The 21,447-nt window shown below is 38.0% G+C and overlaps 1 protein-coding gene across 1 annotated transcript; it reads left to right on the forward strand.

Annotated features, from left to right (window-relative positions):
• The first annotated feature begins 2,568 nt into the window (after nucleotides 1-2,568).
• Nucleotides 2,569-10,519, forward strand: calr (calreticulin). Its single transcript, XM_023263185.3, has 9 exons — nucleotides 2,569-2,854; nucleotides 3,321-3,422; nucleotides 5,463-5,666; nucleotides 5,871-5,965; nucleotides 6,175-6,384; nucleotides 6,525-6,638; nucleotides 7,241-7,384; nucleotides 7,643-7,735; nucleotides 9,260-10,519. Exons 1-9 carry the CDS (start codon nucleotides 2,761-2,763, stop codon nucleotides 9,497-9,499), a joined length of 1,296 nt encoding a protein of 431 aa, XP_023118953.2. The 5' UTR covers nucleotides 2,569-2,760; the 3' UTR covers nucleotides 9,500-10,519.
• Nucleotides 10,520-21,447: the final 10,928 nt, after the last annotated feature.

Here is a 21,447-nt window from a genome sequence, read left to right on the forward strand (position 1 = left end):
TTACTGTTTACCACCTACTGAAGGGCAAATATTTGTCTGACTTTACCTTAAATCGGATTTTAAGAGGTATAGTAGAGGTACAAACATGGTTTTCTAACCTCACAACTTAAATTCTCAAATGCACATACAGTGAGGATGAAGTTCAAGTAGGAAACATCTTGTGTGTTTTGCAGTTACATTTCTCAAACCAGTATAGTTTTCTTGCTCATAGGTTGTAGATTTTTAAATAGGAAGTCATATTGGGAGCTATACTTTAACCAGAATGTTGATATACATCAAACCATTTCCATAAAGAACAGCCAGCAAAACATTTTTCCAACAGCACCCCTTATGTAGCTGGTGAAGAACTTAGAAGGCTTTTCTGAAAAATACAACACTGTGAAACAGCAACATCAAAAAGTGGTTCACCCTAAAGATAAAACCACCAAACACAAGCTGAGCAATGTTGTAGATGCAGTCCAATGCAGCATGAGTGCACAGATTTATTTATACGGTTATTTAATAGGGACAGAACAAGAAGCATTGTTACAAAAACCGATGCCATGTTCATAGGTCAATAGCAGACGGATATATAGGGAAGAGTTAACTGTTTCATAAGTGCAAGGTATATTACAGAAGAGTCAATTCCTTAGGCATCTAAATGACAAGGGAACGGGACACTCTTTTGAGGACTGTAATGTTCATATTGTAGGCAGAGATGGTTTGAAAGAGGAGTTAAGATAACCATCACAACATGTCATTCAAATTACTTCACATAGTAAGGTGGAGAAATTATGAAATTACAGAGAGAAAGCCAACAAATCTGGAATAAAACACCTCAATTTTAACAGGAAAAACCTCCAGCAGAACCGGGCTCAGGGAGGGTAGACGTCTACCTCGACTGGTCGGGGTGAGGGTGAAGGGGAGAGAGGATGGACGTCTGCCTCGACTGGTTGGGGTGAGGGTGAAGGGGAGAGAGGGTGGACGTCTACCTCGACTGGTCAGGGTGAGGGTGAAGGGGAGAGAGGGTAGACGTCTACCTCGACTGGTCAGGGTGAGGGTGAAGGGGAGAGAGGATGGACGTCTGCCTCGACTGGTTGGGGTGAGGGTGAAGGGGAGAGAGGGTAGACGTCTACCTCGACTGGTCAGGGTGAGGGTGAAGGGGAGAGAGGATGGACGTCTGCCTCGACTGGTTGGGGTGAGGGTGAAGGGGAGAGAAAACAGGGCTACCTTGTTCTCTCTCCCTTTCACCCTCACCCCGACCAGTCGAAGCAGACGTCCACTCTCTCTGACTCCGTTTCTGCCGGAGGTTTCTTCCTGTTAAAATTGAGGTGTTTTTTTTTTTTTTCGAAATTGTTGGGTTTCTCGCTATAATTTTAGAATTTCTTCACCTAACTATGTGAAGCAATTAAAATGACATGTTGCGATGACTATCTTAACTCCTCTTTCAGGTTGACATCCACCCAGATAAACAACAAAATAATTCCTGCACACTGTGAATATTTGTATTATTTTTTATTACTTCTATAATTCCTTGAATTACTTGCTTTTTATTTATCTTGTAACATTAGCTGTCTTTTGAATTGCAACACTTGGTCTTTTTTAACCCTCATGTTGTCCTGCGGGTCAAAATTTAAAGTTTGAAAATGTGGGAAAAAAATAATGAAAAATTTCACAGTGAAACTTCTGATGTCCACATTTTCAACATTTTTGGGAAATCTTTGAACATTTTTTGGTGGAAAAAAGAAATGTTAAAAATGTTTCTTTAATAACATTCACAAAAAAAATCAACCAAAATCCAACAAATTTCGCTGGATTTTGGTAGATTTTTTTGTGAATGTTCTTAAAGAAAATATTACAAGTTTTACTGATATATATATGGAATCGCTTTAAATATTCTTAGGATTTTTTTGGGAGATTTTTACTCATTTTTTAAAAAATATTTACAAGAATTTTCTTGCCAGATTTGGGAGATTTTTTAAATAAAAGTTTTAAGGGAAACTTTTAAGGAATTATTAGAATTTTCTTCCCGAAAGTTTTGCAAATTTTCAGAAATTTGGGGAATGTTTTTGCTGAATTTTTTGATTTTTTTCAGATAAGGAAACAATATTTTTTTAGTGCACCTAAATGAGGACAACAGGAGGGTTAAATACTTACATTTCTTTAAAATGTGCTTCTTGTCAGTGTTTTACTGTCATGCACCAAAACACCGTCAATCAAACTGATTCCGATATACAGATAAACTTGCTCGATTGCTTCTACTGAAACAATTCGGGCGTCCACAGTAAAATATGCTAATTAATTCACACCGTTTGGGCTCAGAAATACTGTTACATAACCGGCAATTCATCTATTTGTGCTTTTTTAATTCACGCACGCTGAGATTTCCAGGGTCTGACAGAGATTCTTCCTCCTACTCATGTGATTCACTCGCGGCGCATCACTCTTCCTTGGGCGTGTATTAACCAAACGCGTGGTCTGCTCCCATTGGCTGCGGCGCGCATTCGTCAAGATTTCAACCGTTTCGATTGGCTAATGGGGGCAACGCTTCCTTATTGAGGTTCCCGGCCGTCGTCCAATCAGATTCAGACATCTGTTCCGAGCCGAGAGGAGCGCAGCGCAGCGTCTCGGCGGCTCTAGTGACTGAAGAGTCTGGACGAACCCGCACCGCAGCCGCACCTACTTACCTACCGCGTACAAATACACAGATTTATATCCTACACGTATTCGCAGTTGTAGTTCGGTAGTTTTCCGTTCGACCGGGACCTCCAGCTCGTCGCCATGACCGCCCTGTCGCTGCTTTTGTTGGCCGTGTCGGCGGCATCTGCACTGGCCGAGTCCACTGTGTATTTCCGAGAGCAATTTGAAGATGGGGGTGAGGTCTCCAACACACATTACACCTTATTTTTGTGTTTTATTGTGTGCATTTTTGAGATATTTATTGTTGGTTAGGTGTATGAGTGTAAAAAAAAAAAAAAAAAAAGCACTAAAAATGTTAATTCCCTGTGTGCTAGGATGGATTTTCCCCGTGACATTTAATGTTGTGCATCATCTGCTCCCTGCACAGGTTGACATCCATTTAGCGCACAGGCCCCACCATTCATCTCTGACCCACACCCCTCCGTTCCTCGCCTTTCTGTCCTATTTCCCACCTCCTCCCCCAGCCATCATCAAGCTCTGTCTGTCTCCCCCTTTCCCACCCCCCAGCCCCGGTCCTTCACCCAGCTGTCCTGTTCTTTCACCACAAATCCTGCAGAGCTGCACATTCCCAGTGCACCTGCATCCGCACAGGTGGATTAGCAGCCTGTTTTAATGTGATTGCTGTTGCATTGTTTGTTCAGGCGCCTGGAAGAGTCGCTGGGTGGAATCCAAGCACAAGTCCGACTACGGCAAGTTCGTCCTGACAGCAGGGAAGTTCTACGGAGATGCAGAGAAAGATAAAGGTGAGTGGAGAGGTTGCAGGTGTGTCTAGTGAGCAGGTTGCACTGAAGTTTGGTGTCTAGGTGCAAGTGAAAGCAGCATTAAATCACAGCAATGGCAATTTGTGCAGCACATCCTGTCTTTAAACATCCCTGAGAGTGCAAAGGACACAGTTTATGTCTTAGATGACAAAGGTGACTCACAAACCTCAAAATATTACCAGGAAATGAAGTTTAGTTCCCTGCTTCCAGTTGTTTGTAGGATTGTTTCCTCTGAGTTTATTGAATCCCTGCAGGATCAAAATGAGAGTCTACAAAGTCATAAAGGTGTTTGCAATTATTATTATTATTATTATTCGTGACAGGAACACAAAGACCTCAAAACATAAATTGGACAGTAGTTTTAGTTTGTTGCTTCGAATTGTTTGTAGGATTCTTTCCTCTGAATTTATTAAATTCCTGCATAATTAAAATGAGTCTACAAAGTGATACAGGTCTTTGCATTTATTATTATTATTGGCAGGAACACACAGACCTCAAAACATTAACAGAAAGTGAACCTTACTCTGTTGCTTCTAGTTGCTTGTAGGAATCTTTCCTCTGAGTTTATTTAATCCCTGCAGGATCTAAATGAGAGTCTACAAAGTGAAAAAGGTGTTTGCATTTATTGTTATTGGAGTAGATACAAACACATCAAAACATTAACAGGAAATTAAATTTACTTTGTTGCTTCTAGCTGTTTGTAGGATTCTTTCCTCTGAGCTTATTAAATACCTGCAGGATCCATATGAGAGAATCTACAAAGTGTAAAAGGTTTTTGCATTCATTGTTATTATTGGCAGGAATACACAAACCTCAAAACGTTAACAGGAAGTGAACTTTAGTTTGTTGCTTCCAGTTGTTTGTAGGAGTCTTTCCTCTGAGTTTATTGAATACCTGCAGGACTTAAATGAGAGTCTACAAAGTCATAAAGGTGTTCACATTTATTATTGTTTTTGGCAGGAACACAAAGACCTCAAAACAACAACAGGAAGTGAACTTTAGTTTGTTGCTTCCAATTTGTAGGATTCTTTCCTTTGAGTTTATTAAATACCTGCAGGACCCATATGAGAGTCTGCAAAGTGGAAAAAGATGTGCACATTTATTATTATTATTATTATTATTATTATTATTATTATTATTATTGTTAACAGGTTATTGACGGCAAGAAAAACCCATTTTGTTGCACCGTAAGTTGCTGTAGTTGATAAATTCTCATCACATATAAACCTGATTTTCAAGAAATATTCTGGATGTTTTGCCCTCAAATATATCCCAGCATCTTTTCTACTGGCATATTTTGAATATTACTCACTACAATAACCAAAGTGTTAGTTTATGCACATCAGATAATTGGTAACCTTCACTGTAAGTAAGGAATGAAGGTTATTTCAAAATGTGAATTCCCAGCTTTCATATTTACATAGTTTTCGACTTGCATCTATGCTACAGCAGCAGAATGGAATTTCTGAAGTTCACTTTTTGGTTTTTGTGGCACCTCCAGATATTCAATGGCCCCATCCTGCTCCCCACATTTCTGGAATCGCCCCTGATCGTATCGTCTGACTGAATCAGGTTTAGGACCGATGCTATGTATTGATACAGTTTTTCTCAATCCTTTCGTTCCTTCTGCAACATGCACATTTCTGAGGAAGCACGTAACCTGGATTAAAGGCAAGATTCATCCAAACGTGCAAACATGATCTAGAAATCCAAGCTGGAAATGAATCTTGTTATCGTTTGAGATTTTCTAACCAAATGAGTTTCCTCTGGGTGTAGCTGTAAGTCTGACAATGTGCCCATATTCCAATGAAAACTCCATGTTTGCTGCCAGAGTGTCTCAGAGTTGCCTCATAATTTACAGCTTGTGGAGCCACGATGTTGTTTTTCTCTACATGACGTCATCGTATGACAGTCTGTCGCTCCGTTGCTCAACTTGAGGAGTCCAAAATTCACTTTAACTTGTACGATTCATTGAAAGAAACCCTAAACGAGCTGTGCTGAAGCTGGCTGTTCTTGCCGCAGGCCTGCAGACCAGCCAGGATGCCCGTTTCTACGCCCTGTCCACCCGTTTTGATGACTTCAGCAACCAGGGCCAGCCGCTGGTCATCCAGTTCACTGTGAAGCACGAGCAGAGCATCGACTGTGGAGGAGGCTACATTAAACTGTTCCCCTCTGAGGTCAGCCAGGAGGACATGCATGGAGACTCGGTCTACAACATCATGTTTGGTGGGTTTGAGCAGATTCACAGTGAACAGAAGGACAAAGTCTGTAGGAACAGTCTCACCTTTACAGTATCTGAAAATCTGAGGTTGCTGCGTTGTTCTCATTTAGCTTTTCCCTCCAAAAATGTATGAATTTTCCCTCATGAAGTACTACTACTGCTACTTTCTTCACCTAACTCTGTACATTCTTACTTCTATGCTTCTTCAGGTCCTGATATTTGCGGCCCGGGCACAAAGAAAGTTCATGTGATCTTCAACTACAAAGGCAAGAACCATCTGATTAACAAGGACGTCCGGTGCAAGGTGAGATATCAGGAAATGGTTCTTGTTGTCATGTTTAATTGGTAAAAGCTATTTTTAAGTCCAAGCTAGCTAATCCAATCTATTTGTTATTTAATCACTAAAATCTGATCAGCTTATGCAACAGAAAAGTGTTTTTAAGTATAAATCCAATATGTAAATCACAAATGACAAGAGTTGCACACAGTTTACATTCATTTCCTTCCCCGCAGGACGATGAATACACCCACTTGTACACGCTGATCGTCAACCCCGACAACACCTACGAGGTGAAGATCGACAACAAGAAGGTCGAGTCCGGCAACCTGGAGGACGACTGGGACTTTCTGCCTCCCAAGAAAATTAAGGACCCTGAGGCCAAGAAGCCAGAAGACTGGGATGACCGGGAGAAGATCCCCGACCCTGATGATAAGAAACCAGAGGTCAGTCTGCTGGAAAATGTGGATTTTTCAAAAAATACATCACTTAATGACAGTATTTATATTATTTGTATGAAAACTAGATGTCTTTGTAACATATGAGTTTGTTTAATCATCTTTTAACTCGTATTTGTTTGTTGTAGGATTGGGACAAACCTGAGAACATCCCTGATCCTGATGCCAAGAAGCCCGACGACTGGGACGACGAGATGGACGGAGAGTGGGAGCCTCCGATGGTCACCAACCCTGATTACAAGGTACACAGCAAATATTCTAGCACTTTGTACAGTCAGTAGGTTAAACTATCGCTGCATTACCACCTATTTGTTACATAGAACTCTTTGTTCCTTTTGTATTTTAATTCTCCATGTAAAATTTGTGCCCTATGTGCTGGAATTCCAGCAACAGACCAGAAAAATGCATCTTTCGCTGTTTGATAGATGCAAAAATTAAAATTATTTGACACTGAACCTGCCCAGAAACACAGCTTGTACTGCTGCACGACTAAAACATGAACTGTTATTGTGCTAATATTTAAAATATTTATATTAGTATAATATAATACAGCTTTTTTTTTTTACTTTTTACCCACCAGTCAGAGCCAGTTTTATTGCCATTTACATGTTCACATGTGAGGAATTTGATGAGGTGTGTTGCAAGTCAATAGACAGAAAGTTTTACAAGACACATAAGTAGAAATTTTAGGCAAATCTAAGGGATTATGATTAATAAAAACAAATATTTTCCAGTCTTTCCAGCAGCTAATGCAACATAATACTGCCTCAATCAGCTCATCTATTTGCTTTTGTGATGTTTCTGATATTAATCGCACTGTTTCTCCTTGTTTTGTTGTCTACAGGGCGAGTGGAAACCCAGAGAGATCAGCAATCCGGCCTACAAGGGAAAGTGGATCCACCCTGAGATCGACAACCCCGAGTACACAGCTGATTCTGAGATCTATAAGTACGACAGCATCGGCGTGATCGGCCTCGACTTGTGGCAGGTAACGAGACGCTGAAGCCGACTGTGTGTTTGCCGTTTAATTAAGAGTAAATTGTATACTGTCTTTGAACCGTATACTTTGACTCATTTTTAGCTACAGCTGCTGCAAAATGATCTGTTTCCAGTTTAGCGAGAGGCTATTTCTTCAGTTTTGAATGCAGAGAGGCTGTTAAGATGCACTATTCTCTGACACAATTCTCTAAGGTTGACAGATTTAATAGTAAAATACGCATTTCTGTTCCTTTGTGTTTCGCTTTAGGTCAAGTCTGGCACCATCTTTGACAACTTCCTCATCACCAACGACCCGAACGTGGCGGAAGAAGTCGGCAACGACACCTGGGGCAAAACTAAGGTTTGTACTTTTACCAGGTTTCAAACTTCATGTTAACGTTTTGCCATAAGAGACGAACTGACTGGATAACATGTCGACCATTACAGAACACAGAGTCACTGTATGCTGTGGAATATTTTACTCAGAGAACAGACAGAATGTTATTCCAGATGGCTGCTGTTCTGATACACGGCTGAGACAAACATTTTATTCACACACGTTACATTTATGAAGAATAAGGACAGGTAAAGTGCAAATGAATGTGCAAAGAAGGGATATTAGTTGCTGAAATTAAGACACAGGAAAATCGAACATGAAAATTGCCTCTTTTTATGCAGAAACATGTAATAAATACTATGAAAACATAATATCAGACTAACTGTGTTGCCAAATGATAGTATTCTCAAACATAAGCGCTAGTGAACTCCTCATAGTACAACATGGTTAGCCTAAGCTGGCTAAAATGCACAATACAAAAAGTTAAAGTAGTTAGCATCAAAGTTGTCAACTTACAAACTGAAAAACATACTAAACGGTACACTGTTAAGCAGAAAGCAGAGCTAAAATACAGCAAACTTACATTTTCTCTGACTTCTGCACAGAAAACCATCAATTATTGAGTAGATTAAGAGTTCAAAATGCTACATAAATTAAAAATCTGCACAGTAACTGAGCAGACTGTGTAAGTCCTCCTTCTGCAGGAGTGTCAGCCGAAACATCAGACACTTAAATCTGAACAATAATATCAATAACATTTGCAAAATTCCTTTTCTCAATAGTTTATGTGGTAGTATTAAGTTTAACATTTCATTTTTATGTGCAATACTTCATTTTAATGTACAACATATCAGTGTAATATGCAATGTGTTTAAGATAAGATGATCCCACAGTAGGGAAATTTGCATTGTTACAGCAGCAAAGAGGATTGTGCAAACATTTAAGGAGTATCCGTGCAAAAATATGAAATAAAGCAAAATATACAGAAGATAAAAGAATACGAGAAATATCTGTATTACACAGATTCTTTCAGGAATTTAAAGACTGAGAAGTATTAATATTACACAGATTTGTATCTATATTGCACAAAACATTGGATTTTTCAAGTGCAATATTCTAATTTAATGTGCAATATTTCATTACTGTGTGTGATACTTCCCTACCCCTACTCTAGTCTTAAATAATTTATTGAACTTATTTTACTTTATTTTATCTTATCTTAGCCTCAGATTTTGCACTTATTAGTTTAATTTTAATGCCATTTTCTACCAGAAAGCACTTTGGCACATCTGCTCTTGCTATCAAGAAAGAAAAACCTGTGACTTAACTTTAAAACCAAGCTGATATCTTCTTTCTTTTCTCCTAGTCACTGCAGTTCTAAGGCTATGTCATTTTTGAGCATTAACTGGCAAAATAATTTCCTTCAGGATTAATAAAGTTTAATTTAATGTTGTCTTATTAGAAGAATCCACATGTAGGAAACCACTCCTGCAAATACATTCTATTTTATAATTTTTTTAAAACTGTTTTTTTGTGCTTTTTCTCCAGGATGCTGAGAAGAAGATGAAGGAAAGCCAGGAGGAGGAGGAGCGAAAGAAGCGCGAGGAAGAGGACAAGAAGAGGAGGGACGAGGCAAAGGAGGAGGACGAGGAGGAAGAGGAGGAGAAGGATGAGGAGGAGGAGGAGGAGGAGGAAGAGGGAGAGGAGCGCGAGGAGGAGGAAGAAGAGGAAGAAGAGGAGGAAGAGGAGGATGAAGGCACAGACTCTAAACTCAAGGACGAGTTATAAACTCAGGAACTGCTCAGACTGTCTGTGTCGGTGAGCCATCGGAGACCAAGCTGGACACTGAGATGATCGACCCTCATGACCACCGGGCTGGGCTTTTCTTTAGCTTGTTTACAATGCAGGGGGAGGATAAAAGGGCAATTACTGTTTTGTTTTATTATTATTATTATTATTATTATTATTATTATTATTATTATTATTATTATTATTATTATTGAACAAGGAATAGTAATAGGAATATTTCACGTCAAAATGTCATGACCGGAAATTTAAAAAGTCCAACTCAAATATGTAAATTGTCATTTTACAAAACAAACAAACAAACAAAGAAAACCTGGGTTTTTATGAAGTATAATGTCTGTGGTGATATGAGAAGCTATGTTTGGTCTGTGGATGATAACCTGTTTTGTTTACCTCATGCGTTTTGTTCATTTTTGGGGGTTTTTGTTGTAAATGTTTTGCAGTCTGTCTCACGGGATCGGACCAGCTGAGGTTATATTTCCTGCTGTTATTTAATTCCAGCGATTCAAACATCAGTTAATGGCATGGAAGCTACAGCGCATCAGGACTAACACTATATATGTGACAGCTTGTTCAAAAAAAAAAAAAAAAGAAGCAGTCTGCTGTAGGGGTAGTTAATACGGGATGAAGTCCTCTGCATAGTTTTGTACTGTATAGTTAACAATTTTTCACTTCAGTGCACATACTCTAGTGTCGTGTGTCTTTAAAATAAGCTGTACTCGAACTTAGATGTACGTTAAGAAACACTCCAGTAGCAGGAAATCTTCCGATCATTCGGTTTCACTTTAGGTTTTTGCTCATCTTCGACCAGTTTTTTCTGCACTGCTGTACCTAACACACTATCCCAAACAGTCTGAGAGAGGCTCCTTTTGTAAAAGACACATTTTGTACTAATGGCAGTAAATGAAGCGAGGCGATTTTCATGTTGCTGTGTAAAAAAGAAAACGACAAAAAAAACAAAGGCAGGTGTTCTGTCAAATAAAAACAACCAGAAGAAAACGAGCAGCGATCCTCGTTGGTTTTGTTCGTTTTGATGCGTCATTGTTCATTTTGTTTCTCTTTTCTATTTCATACATAGAAACCAAAACTCGAGAGACATTTTGGTTTAATTTCTCTTTATTTTCTGTTTACTTGACTCATCAAAAGTGACTTTATAGTAGTTACACAAAGTACTTTAAGTCATTAAATTTAGTTTGGCTCCACAACATCTCTGATGGAAATAGTGTAAATTTGACATTTTTCTGACCCTTTACAGATTCAGATTTCACACTGTACCAATGAATTACCTTCCTATCATTAATAAAAATAAAATCTGATAACTTTCAGACCAACAGATGGACAAATATATTAATTACTCCACTAATATGTTTTTTTCTTTAATTCTGGTGCTGTTCAGAGGGATTTGAAACAGTATTTACACCTTTATGTCACGAAATAAAATTTGCAGAAATATAGTTCACTCAAATGTGTTTTGCTTATTGATATTTGACTTATTTTAGCGAATGTTTATTCGTGAAAAGGGGCTGGAATAATTTATAGACCAAAAACTCGTTCTTGGACTATGTAATGAAAAGTTATTTAGATTTTGAATTATTCTGGGGTAAATGTCCCTTGTATAGGTAAATGTACTTAAATAATTTTATATTTATATTTGTTATATTCAATATTTAACAAATCAATTACAATTTAAAAAAAAATATGGTTAAAATATTTTGTGTTGACAGATAAATTTGTATTATATATATATATATATATATATATATATATAAAAAAATAAATATATATATATATATATATATATATATATATATATATAAAAAAAAAAATAACTAAAAATGTCATAGTATAGCATGTCGTCCAAAAAATGTCATAGTATAGCATGTCGCTCTAAAAATGTCATAGTATAGCATGTCGCTCAAAAAAACGTCATAGTATAGCATCTCGCTCTAAAAATGTCATAGTATAGCATGTCACCCAAAAAACGTCATAGTATAGCATGTCGCTCTAAAAACGTCATAGTATAGCATGTCGCTCAAAAAACGTCATAGTATAGCATGTCGCTCAAAAAACATCATAGTATAGCATGTCGCTCAAAAAACGTCATAGTATAGCATGTCGCTCAAAAAACGTCATAGTATAACCTTTGGTTCAACAAACGTCATAGTATAGCATGTCACCCAAAAAACGTCATAGTATAGCATGTCGCTCTATATACATCATAGTATAGCATGTTGCTCAATAAACGTCATAGTTTAGCATGTCGCTTTAAAAACATCATAGTATAGCATGTCGCTCTAAAAACGTCATAGTATAGCATGTCGCTCTATATACATCATAGTATAGCATGTTGCTCAATAAACGTCATAGTTTAGCATGTCGCTTTAAAAACATCATAGTATAGCATGTCGCTCAAAAAACGTCATAGTATAGCCTTTGGGCCACAAAACGTTGTTTTGTCCTGGCTGCCTTAAGTAGGTGAGGAGCAACACAAAAACAGTCCAAATGCTGGTTTCCAGAGGGTTAAACGAATATTTATTTAAAAGAATAAGTTTACAACAACACAACATGTGAGGGGTTAAAAGCAAATGGGTGTTAGTAAAATAAAAATAAATAAACAGAACTAAAAGTGAACTTCATGTTGACATTGATGGGCATTCCAACCAGGAACAAAGTAAAAGATAATCAATAGGAAAAAAAACTCTTCCTGTTCACCTCTTAAAATCCAAAAACACACCGCAGTAGCACCCTAAACTAAAACTACCAATGGGTTTCCTGTTTTCCTTTCTGAACAATTCAAAGGTCCCTCTCTATCTCCCCACACATCCACCAACCACTGGAACACATCTCCAAAGTTCTGCTGGGCCAGCTCAGCTTCCCCTTAGAAGAAGTGCCGCCACCTACCAGATGAAGGAGCCTTTTGAGAGGCAGCTGGCATCGTGATTGGACTGTACTTTGGTCTGTTCCAATCCAGCTTCAGCTCCAGAGACGGCAGGCGGGACGAGTCAACGGAGGCCAGGTGGACGAAGGCATGAAGCTGAGTACAATCCAGAAAACAACAGAGGAGGAGTGCAGGGTCCAGGGCCAGAACAACCAGAGTAGCATCGTATGTCTCTTAGAAAACATCATAGTATAGCCTTTGCTATGAAAAAACGCCATAATACACATCGTATATTGTACAAATAACAAGTCAAAGGAAAGACACATACACTGTAGAATTGTAGTAATTGTGGGCTGCCGGTTTACTGATTCTTTTATTTTTTACTGATTTACGGTAATAAATACATTTAAAAATGGCGCTACTTTGGCTCTGAACCTTAATCTACCTGTGGTCACTCTGTCTTCTGGAGTGATTTGATTGGTTATACGTAACGAATAAAACTCCTTTAACTTAACATCTGTAAACAAAACAAAAACGCATCAACAAAGTTTTCTGTTAGAGTTTGTGTTCTTCTAAGTTTAACTCCAAGATTTTAAATACTTTAATACTTTCATTTACTGCAAATGAATATCTACTCCAAATGTCTCACTAATAATCATTATCAGCCTTAAAAACCCACAAAACACCCCTCTATACTCCACCACACTTAGTACAGTCCGGTTCCCCCTTCTATAAATCTGCTTGGAATCGTCCACTTCCTGTTTGTCAAAGTGGCCTTCTACCTGGACAGGTTTTATTGGAGCTCATGCAACAAACATTTTGGGTAACTGCACTTTAATATGGATGGATGACACTGAATTAGAGTCTGTTTTAGTGAGACTGAGTTAAGATGTGTAGCTCTGTCATTAAATAGGAAATTATTTCTCAGAATTCACAGAGAAAAGTCTGAAATGTTTGCTAGGTTAGCGTCCCACATGTTCTTTGGCTCAGCTAAAGCTAACTCTCTCCAACTTGTGGATCTGTTGAGTTGCTTGTTGTTAAAATATCTTGCTAGAGGTGCTGAAGCTCAGAAAGTCTGAGATGTTTGTTCAAAATAAGCTCATTCTCAAGTCTTATCTGAACTGTCCTCTTTTGTTTGAACTTTCCCTAAACTTAGGAGTTAATGACAGAGCAGCACATCCAGACTCAGTTTCATTTATGTAGAGATTAAACTTCAGTGTCATTCATTGATGTTAAAGTGCAGTTTTTCAAATGTTTGTTGCACATGCTCCCGACCAAACCAGTCCAGGTGGAAGACGATGTGAAGAGAAAGCTCCAGAGGATGAATATCACACATTTCCGTTGGAAATAAATGTCCGTTAATTAGACACTGTCATGCAAAAGTTGGATTTTCCTTTAATGATGTTCAAATCTTTGTTGAGTGTTTTGTTGATGTTGGTTTCTAAATGTTTTTTGACACTCGGCCCCAAAGATTAAAACCTTTTACGGCTCACAAGCTGCAACAATTGACACATTATCAACTATCTTTCTGACTAAACTAAGATAAAAAGTGAAAAACTGCCTGATTCCTGCATCATGAATGTAAATCTTTTTGGTTTTTATGACAGTAAACTGAATATATTTGGGCTTGACATTTTCTAAACCAAAAGAAGAAATGAATTACTGGAGAAAACAATCAACAGATTAATGGACAAAGAAAATGTATTTTCCAACATATATGGCTGAATTACTCCAACATTACAAGATACATACAATTTTAATTCAATTTTATTTATATAACGCCAATTACAGGTCAAATTGTCTCAAGACGCTTTATTTTTATATTTTTTTGTCATATTTAAAATATAACAAAATAAGAAATTTAAACCTCTTGACTAATCCTATTTATTGTTTTTTAAGAGACTAATCGACAACTAAAATAACTTTCTCCACTAAAACTACTAAACATGAGGTCAAATAGAAGGAAGAGTTTTAAATACTGCAGTCCCATGATGACAAGAATAAAGTTTGTCAACAAAAAGTAAATCTGCTGGTTGATTCCATTAAAGTCCTAAAAAATCATCATAAAGTGTGATACTAAAGGTTTGTGGTGCTAAAAAGGTCAAAGTAAAGATATCAAGTTGAACATGTGGATGGAGGTTGATAAAAGTTTCTCTCCCTTCATTTCTCTGGAGCGACTCCATGGATTTTATGGATGGTGGTTAAAGACCTGCTCTTCTAGTGGTCTTCCTTCTAGTCACTGTCAAAAGTCAGTCCATCCTGGCCGACTTCAACACCTCTTCATGACGACTTGTTCTGCCTCGGACCTGGTGGAAACTCCAGAAACTGGGGAAAACCCGTGGAGACTCGAAGAACTCGTGGAGACTCGAACAACTCGTCGGGCGGGGGAAGGTGTGGTGGGCGGTGGGGGAGTAGAGGGGGGAGGCCGCCACCCACCTCCCCGCCTACTCTCCACCCAGACTCCACCCAGACTCCGCCTTGGCTCCACCCATGTGGTCACTTGAGAAACTACGATGCCAAAGGGACGACGAAATTATTTCTTTTCATCTGATCTGTAGCTCAGTGAGTTAAGGATTTGCCTATGGAGCTGCAGGTCGCTGGTTCAAGACCAGACACTTCTTAAATTTTCTCAAAATCCTGACAAAGACAAAGAAAGAAAACTGCCGCTGGCGGGTCTCGAACCTGCGACCTTCCAGTTGGTAGTCTGTCTTCTTATCCCCTGAGCTATTCACTCAGATACTATATCTTCTTTTTTTTGCGCATTTATCATCTATTTTTTGACGTTTTCGAGTTTTTTTTTTAACCTGAGTCTCGACTCGACCGTTTTTCTCAGGAGGTTGGGCTTCAGCCTTTGTGCTGGAGGGTTGAACCCTCAGTTCCAAGACTTTCCAAAGCCTCCACACCTCCCGAGTCCTCAGGACCTGAGCTTTCACAGTCTGAGGGCTGAAATTTTCTAAGTCCCACAGTAGTTCTCTGTTAGATTTAACTTTCAGACAGTCCAAGGACTGATATCTTCGAAGTTCCTGAGTAGTTCTCTGTTAGTTTGAACCTTCAGACAGTCTGAGGACTGAAATTTTAAAAGTTTCTCAGTACTTCTCTGTTAGTTTGAACTTTCTGGTTAATAGAAACCTTAAAACTTGTGACCATGAGTCTTGATTTCACATTTAGACCATCCATCTGAGTTCTTCTCAGACCTTCACCTGTGGGTTTTTTAGAAATCCTCAACAAACTTTGATTCTCTTCACTGAACAGTAAAGTTTGTGGAGATCAGAAGGTAACATTAGTTTGATCAATGCCTTCAACTACTAGTAGACTTTATCTGGAAAGCAGTTTTCTGAAATGAGTTCTTAGTAAATCTGTCCACAGTCAAACCAAGAACATAGAAAGAGGAAATGTTTGAAGAAACAACTTAATGTTTTCATTTCAGACTAGAAAATGCTTTAAGATCTTTATCTGTTTTTGCTCTTTTTGATCGTTTTATTGTCTCTTCAGTTTAATTTGATCTTCTAAAGTCTAACTGGTGTCTTTTCAAATGTTTTGTCTTTAGTTTGATTCTTCTTAAACGTTTAGTTTTGCTCTTTTCTCACCTTTTATTCTTTTCTAATGTCTGATTTGATTTAGAAATGTTTTGTCTTTTTAATGTTTAATTGTTTTCTCAAATGTTTTATCGGCTTGTTTGAAAAATTTTTTTCTTTCCCAATATTAAATTTTTCGATTAAATCTTTAATGTTTTTCTTTTTAAAGGCTTCATGGTATTTTCTGTTTAATTCCTATTTAAAGTTTTATTGTCTTTAAGATTTAATTTTCTAATTAAACATTGAAATTTTTAATTAAATGTTTTGTCTTTTTAAAGATTTAATAATCTAATTAAATGTTTTGTATTTTTTTAAATGTTTAATATTATTCTTGTTTAAAAAGTATTTTTTAAATGTTTAATTATGTAAAATATTTTCTGTAATTTTTAATAACTATGTTAAAAATTTTGTTTAATTTCATACTTACATGGTTTGTATCGTGTTTAATTATCTAATTCAATATTTTGTCAGTTTAATGAAGTTAAACATTAAATAAATGACATTAAACTGACAAAATATTGAATTAGATATTTAAACACGATACAAACCATGTAAGTATGAAATTAAACAAAATTTTTAACATAAAATTATTAAAAATTACAGAGAAAATATTTTACATAATTAAACATTTAAAAAATACTTTTTAAAAAAAACATTTCTTTTAAAGTTTTATTGTATTAATTTTTTTCCTTTTGATTTAATTGCTCTTTGTTATGTAGTTTATTTCTTTAATCTTCTTTTTCTGTCAAGATTTTAACCCCAACCTTAAAAATGAAATGAACCCTTAAATCACAATGAAAATACTTCTGTTGTCACAATCATGAGTTAGTCAATTATTCAGTTTATCAATTCAACTTTATTTGTTTAGCACCTTTCACACAGATGACAAAACTAAACAAGCAAAGAGAAAAAACTATGCTAAAACTATGATTAAAACTCAAAAACATTTAAAAAAAAAAAAAAAAAGATTTAACATGGTAATAAAATGCGTTGTGTCCAGGGGATGGAGGGAGTTTATTGAAGTCTTCTTGGGCTCACATGGGAAATCATTTAACATATAAACTTGATATTCAGTCGAAGGAAACTGCAGAGCGACAGAAGAAGCAACAATATCTCCTGTTTTCTCCTTTAATGAGTCGACTCTTCTTGTGCTTTCAGACCAAAGAACTACAGACTCTTCACAACCTGCTCAAACTCTTGGTATAGGACCTCACCACACGGGTCAAGAAGGTTTCTGTCTCATTTCTACTCTGAAGCTCACCTTCTCCTGCTCAAACTGCTGACAAATGTTTCTGCTGCTCTAAAGTCTGGTCTCCACAACTTCCTAAAAACTCTCTTCTGCTGCAGGTTGCTATGTAGAACTGTTCCAGAAAACCTCACTAAACCACCTGGAGGAGCCTCAAGATAGTCATCCAAATGAAACTGTACAAAAACCAAACTAGCACAACCCAAACGCTAAAGTCTCCTGCAGCCTACCAGAGAACCTCTGAGAACAGAGAATCAGGACAGGAACTCTTACCTTCTGGACAACCAAGTTAGTTCACAAGAATACAGAATGTGTCTGACCAAAAACCTCTAGAGACTCACTATAGCCAAGATAAAGACACAGCTGCAGCAAATCCACTAATCACTGCACACATTAGCACCATGTGTTAACTGTGGCTAAAGAACCACATTTACCAAGACAACTATCCAGTAGAAAGCCCTAAAACACACCAAGAAACACATTAAAGACGATTTTACTGCTGGAAGCTGCAAGCCAACGCCTAAAGAACCTTCTGGACAACCAAGTTAGTTCACAAGAATACAGAATGTGTCTGACCAAAAACCTCTAGAGACTCACTACAGCCAAGACAAAGACACAACTCAGCTGCAGCAAATCCACTAATCACTGCACACATTAGCACCATGTGCTCACTGTGGCTAAAGAAGCACCTTTACCAAGACAACTATCCAGTACAAAGCCCTAAAACACACCAAGAAACACATTAAAGACGATTTTACTGCTGTAAGCCAACACCTAAAGAACAAACTAAAGCAATGGAGCCAAACCCGGTTCAGTGGTGAAGAGAAGCAGAGGAAATGTTTGTCTGCAGCTAAATAAAGCAGGAAGACAAACTAAAGCAATGGAGCCAAACCCGGTTCAGTGGTGAACAGAAGCAGAGGAAATGTTTGTCTGCAGCTAAATAAAGCAGGAAGACACTGAGCTGCTCAGGTGTTCCTGATAACACCAAGCAGCCACCTGGACAGCCAATAGGAACACAGCTTACTGGAAGTCCAGAGGGCTGGGTTAGTGAAGGAAATTTAGTTTAAAGTTGAAGCAGAAAGTTAACAAAGAAAGTTGAAAACCACCTTCTGATACCTGAAATCTCTGAGTTTTCACACAAAGAACACCTGAACATGTCAAACTGGTTCCATAGTAGAACCATCATTGTAAAAACGTCATAGTATGGTGTGTTGCTCAAAAAACATTAGGACCCGGCTGTCTAGGGTCGCCGAGGAGCAACACAAAAACAGGACAAACGCTGGTTTCCAGGGGGTTAGGCGGCTATTTATTTGAAAGAGGAAGTTTACAACAACACGTGAGCAGAAAAATCACAGTCTGTCTTTAGTTCAACTGAAAATATTAGTCTTTTTTATTGCCCAGACTTTTCAGGAAGTAGATGAAGAATAATTAAAGCTCTCATGTAGAAGTCCAACTTATTTTGGATCCTTGTGGAGAGTTTAATCTTTGTAAAGCTGTTGAGTTTTTAGAGTCACATGGATTGTTTTGAAATTTAATAACCGAGTCCTGAAATAAAATTACAGTTGTGGATTTCTGTCATTTAGTCTGGACTAAACAAATAACAGCAGCATAAATCTCAAACGTCATTATGAGGAGTCTGGATTGAGGTTTGTCACTTGATAATGATCAAAACATGAAATTTAGGTTGGTTTAAAGGAATATTCCACCTTAAATCTTTGAATGTTGACCTAAAAGGTTGGTTTCAGGAAGTATTCCACCTACAAGGTCCTCACACATCCACCTTAAAGGAACATTCCACCAAAAATCCTTGGACATGCACCTAAAATGTTGGTTTAACCAAGTATTCCATCCAAAATCCTCAAAGAGACCTGAGGGGCTGGTTAAAAGGAATATTCCACCTAAAACCTCAAATATAGACCCGAAAGGGTGGTTTAGAAAAAATCCTTCAGTGTAGACCAAAAAAGTTAGTATGGAGGAATATTCCACCTGAAATGTAGACCTGAGAATTTGGTTTGGAAGAATGTACCATCCTAAACATCCTTAAATGTAGAGTAAAAGATGGTTTGGAAGAAAATTCCACCTAAAATCCTCCAATGTAGACCTAAAAGGTGAGTTTAATGGTATATTCCACCTAAAATTCACTACTGTAGACCTTGGAGGTTGGTCTGATGGTATATTCCACCCAACACTCTTGAATATAAACTTAAGAAGTTCGTTCAAAGGAATATTCCACCTAAAATCTTTTAATGTAGACCCAAAAATCTTGGTGTAAAGGAGTATTCCACCTTAAATGTAGACCTAAAGGATGGTTTGGAGTGATATTGTACTCTAAAATCTTCCAATGTAGACCTAAAAGGTTTATCTGATGGTATATTGTACCCAACATCCTGGAACATTTACCTAAAAGGTTGGCTGAATGGTATATTCCCAGAAGAACCCTTGAACATTGGGCTTATTGGTATATTCCACCCAAAATACTTGTACATATAGCAAGAAGTCAGTGTAAAGGAAATGTAGACCAAAAAGGATTGTTTAAATATTCCTTTAAACTGTTATTTTCATTATTTAATAATCTGTTATCAGTCAGAACCCTGGCAAACTTATTTTCATCAGTTTTTTTAGTGGAAGTCACAAATAAAGGAGCTCTTGGTTTTTCCTGGCGTTACTGAGTCCAAAGCTGCTGTTTCAACACAGAACGTTCACATGCATCCACAAACCTCTCAGCACTCAAACACCCACAGACAGGAGGCCGGCTGGACCGAGGCTCGGGAGTCGGTGGGGAATCAGTGAACTTGTTGGTCCGGTTTGAAGGCCTCCGCGTGGTCCAGTAGAAGTCCACGTAGTCGGTGTTGGCTTTGAACCGCAGCAACTGGCCGCCATCAGGTGGACCGGCTCGTCCTCGTAGGACTCCTCCTGTAGCCTTGAGGGAACCACAGGAACATTCAGTAGCTGTTGGAGTTCTTCCTGTCAGGCTCGTGGTAGAACAGCTCTGAAGAATCTTGTACTTGTCTTATCTGGAACAATCTAACAGCCTAAACTGTTAACAGCGGTGTAAAGAAGCAAACACACAGGCATAGATTAGGACTCAAACTAGATTTATTTTAGAAAACAATCAACTTAGAGGCATATGTTCACACATGTGGCTGAATAGGAGGCCGTCCAATCAGATTCGAGGTCTTCACTCTGTAGTAGTGATGGTGAGATGAAGCCTCATGAGGCATTGAACCACTTGAGCCAATTGGTTCGAGAAATGGTTCATGTCTTGAAGCTTCATGAGCACACGAAGCCACCTACTGGCCAGGTGTATAATCACAGGCAGCTGTATCTGAACCACATAATGTCTGATGTACTGAATTTTTATCAGTTATGGCTGTTGGGAATGACTATGAAATACAAGAAAATGTATGACCAAATAATTTCTGTAAATAAATTCTCACGTGTAGAATAAAATATATTTTCATGTATTCTGTGAGTGTAAATTTTCTCCAAAATGGTAGTATCATATAATGTGGCAGGTTGTGTAATGTTTTTGTCACTTTAAGAAAATGCCATGGCCTTAAGCAGGCAGAGGACAGTGAAAGTGTGGAACTAGGAAGATTGTACTGAATATGCTGTGTAACTTGGACAACGATGCACAGGAAAGGGGACATTTTATTCCTTTCATTCAGAAATAAGTTTCTGGTTTTAAACGATGCCTTTTTTGACACACACGCACGCACGCGCGCGCGCACACACACACACACACACACACACACACACACACACACACACACACTAAACACCTCACCTTTGAATAAAATAACAGTGAAAATTACAGTTCTTGATAACCAAAGCTAATGCGTCTGTAATGTTAGATTCAGCTTACCTGATTAGGAATTATCAAATCGAAATGTTCCCACACAGGGGAAATCCTCCTCTTCCTGGCTGGCTCCTTCCTAAAACCCATCCTTCTCTCCTCACTCTCCTAAATCTACAAACTATCTTTCTACTCTCTAAAACTACTCTCCAAACTCTAGTATTCAAGCTATTCAAACTCTCAACTGACCGCAACTCTCTTATCAAAAACCCACATTTTGAACGGAGCCTGAGGGGTTTATAATGCTGTCAAACCACACGGCAAAATCTGAACCCCTATCCGAAGCAGTCACGTGGTTCAGCGAGGCTTCGGACATCATCATTTTGGCTCCTCCCCTAAATGAAGCAAGCCTGGATACGCGCTTCGTGGAAACGC

The sequence above is a fragment of the Amphiprion ocellaris genome, chromosome 2 (assembly GCF_022539595.1).
Source record: "Amphiprion ocellaris isolate individual 3 ecotype Okinawa chromosome 2, ASM2253959v1, whole genome shotgun sequence".
Taxonomy (NCBI): Eukaryota; Metazoa; Chordata; class Actinopteri; family Pomacentridae; genus Amphiprion; species Amphiprion ocellaris.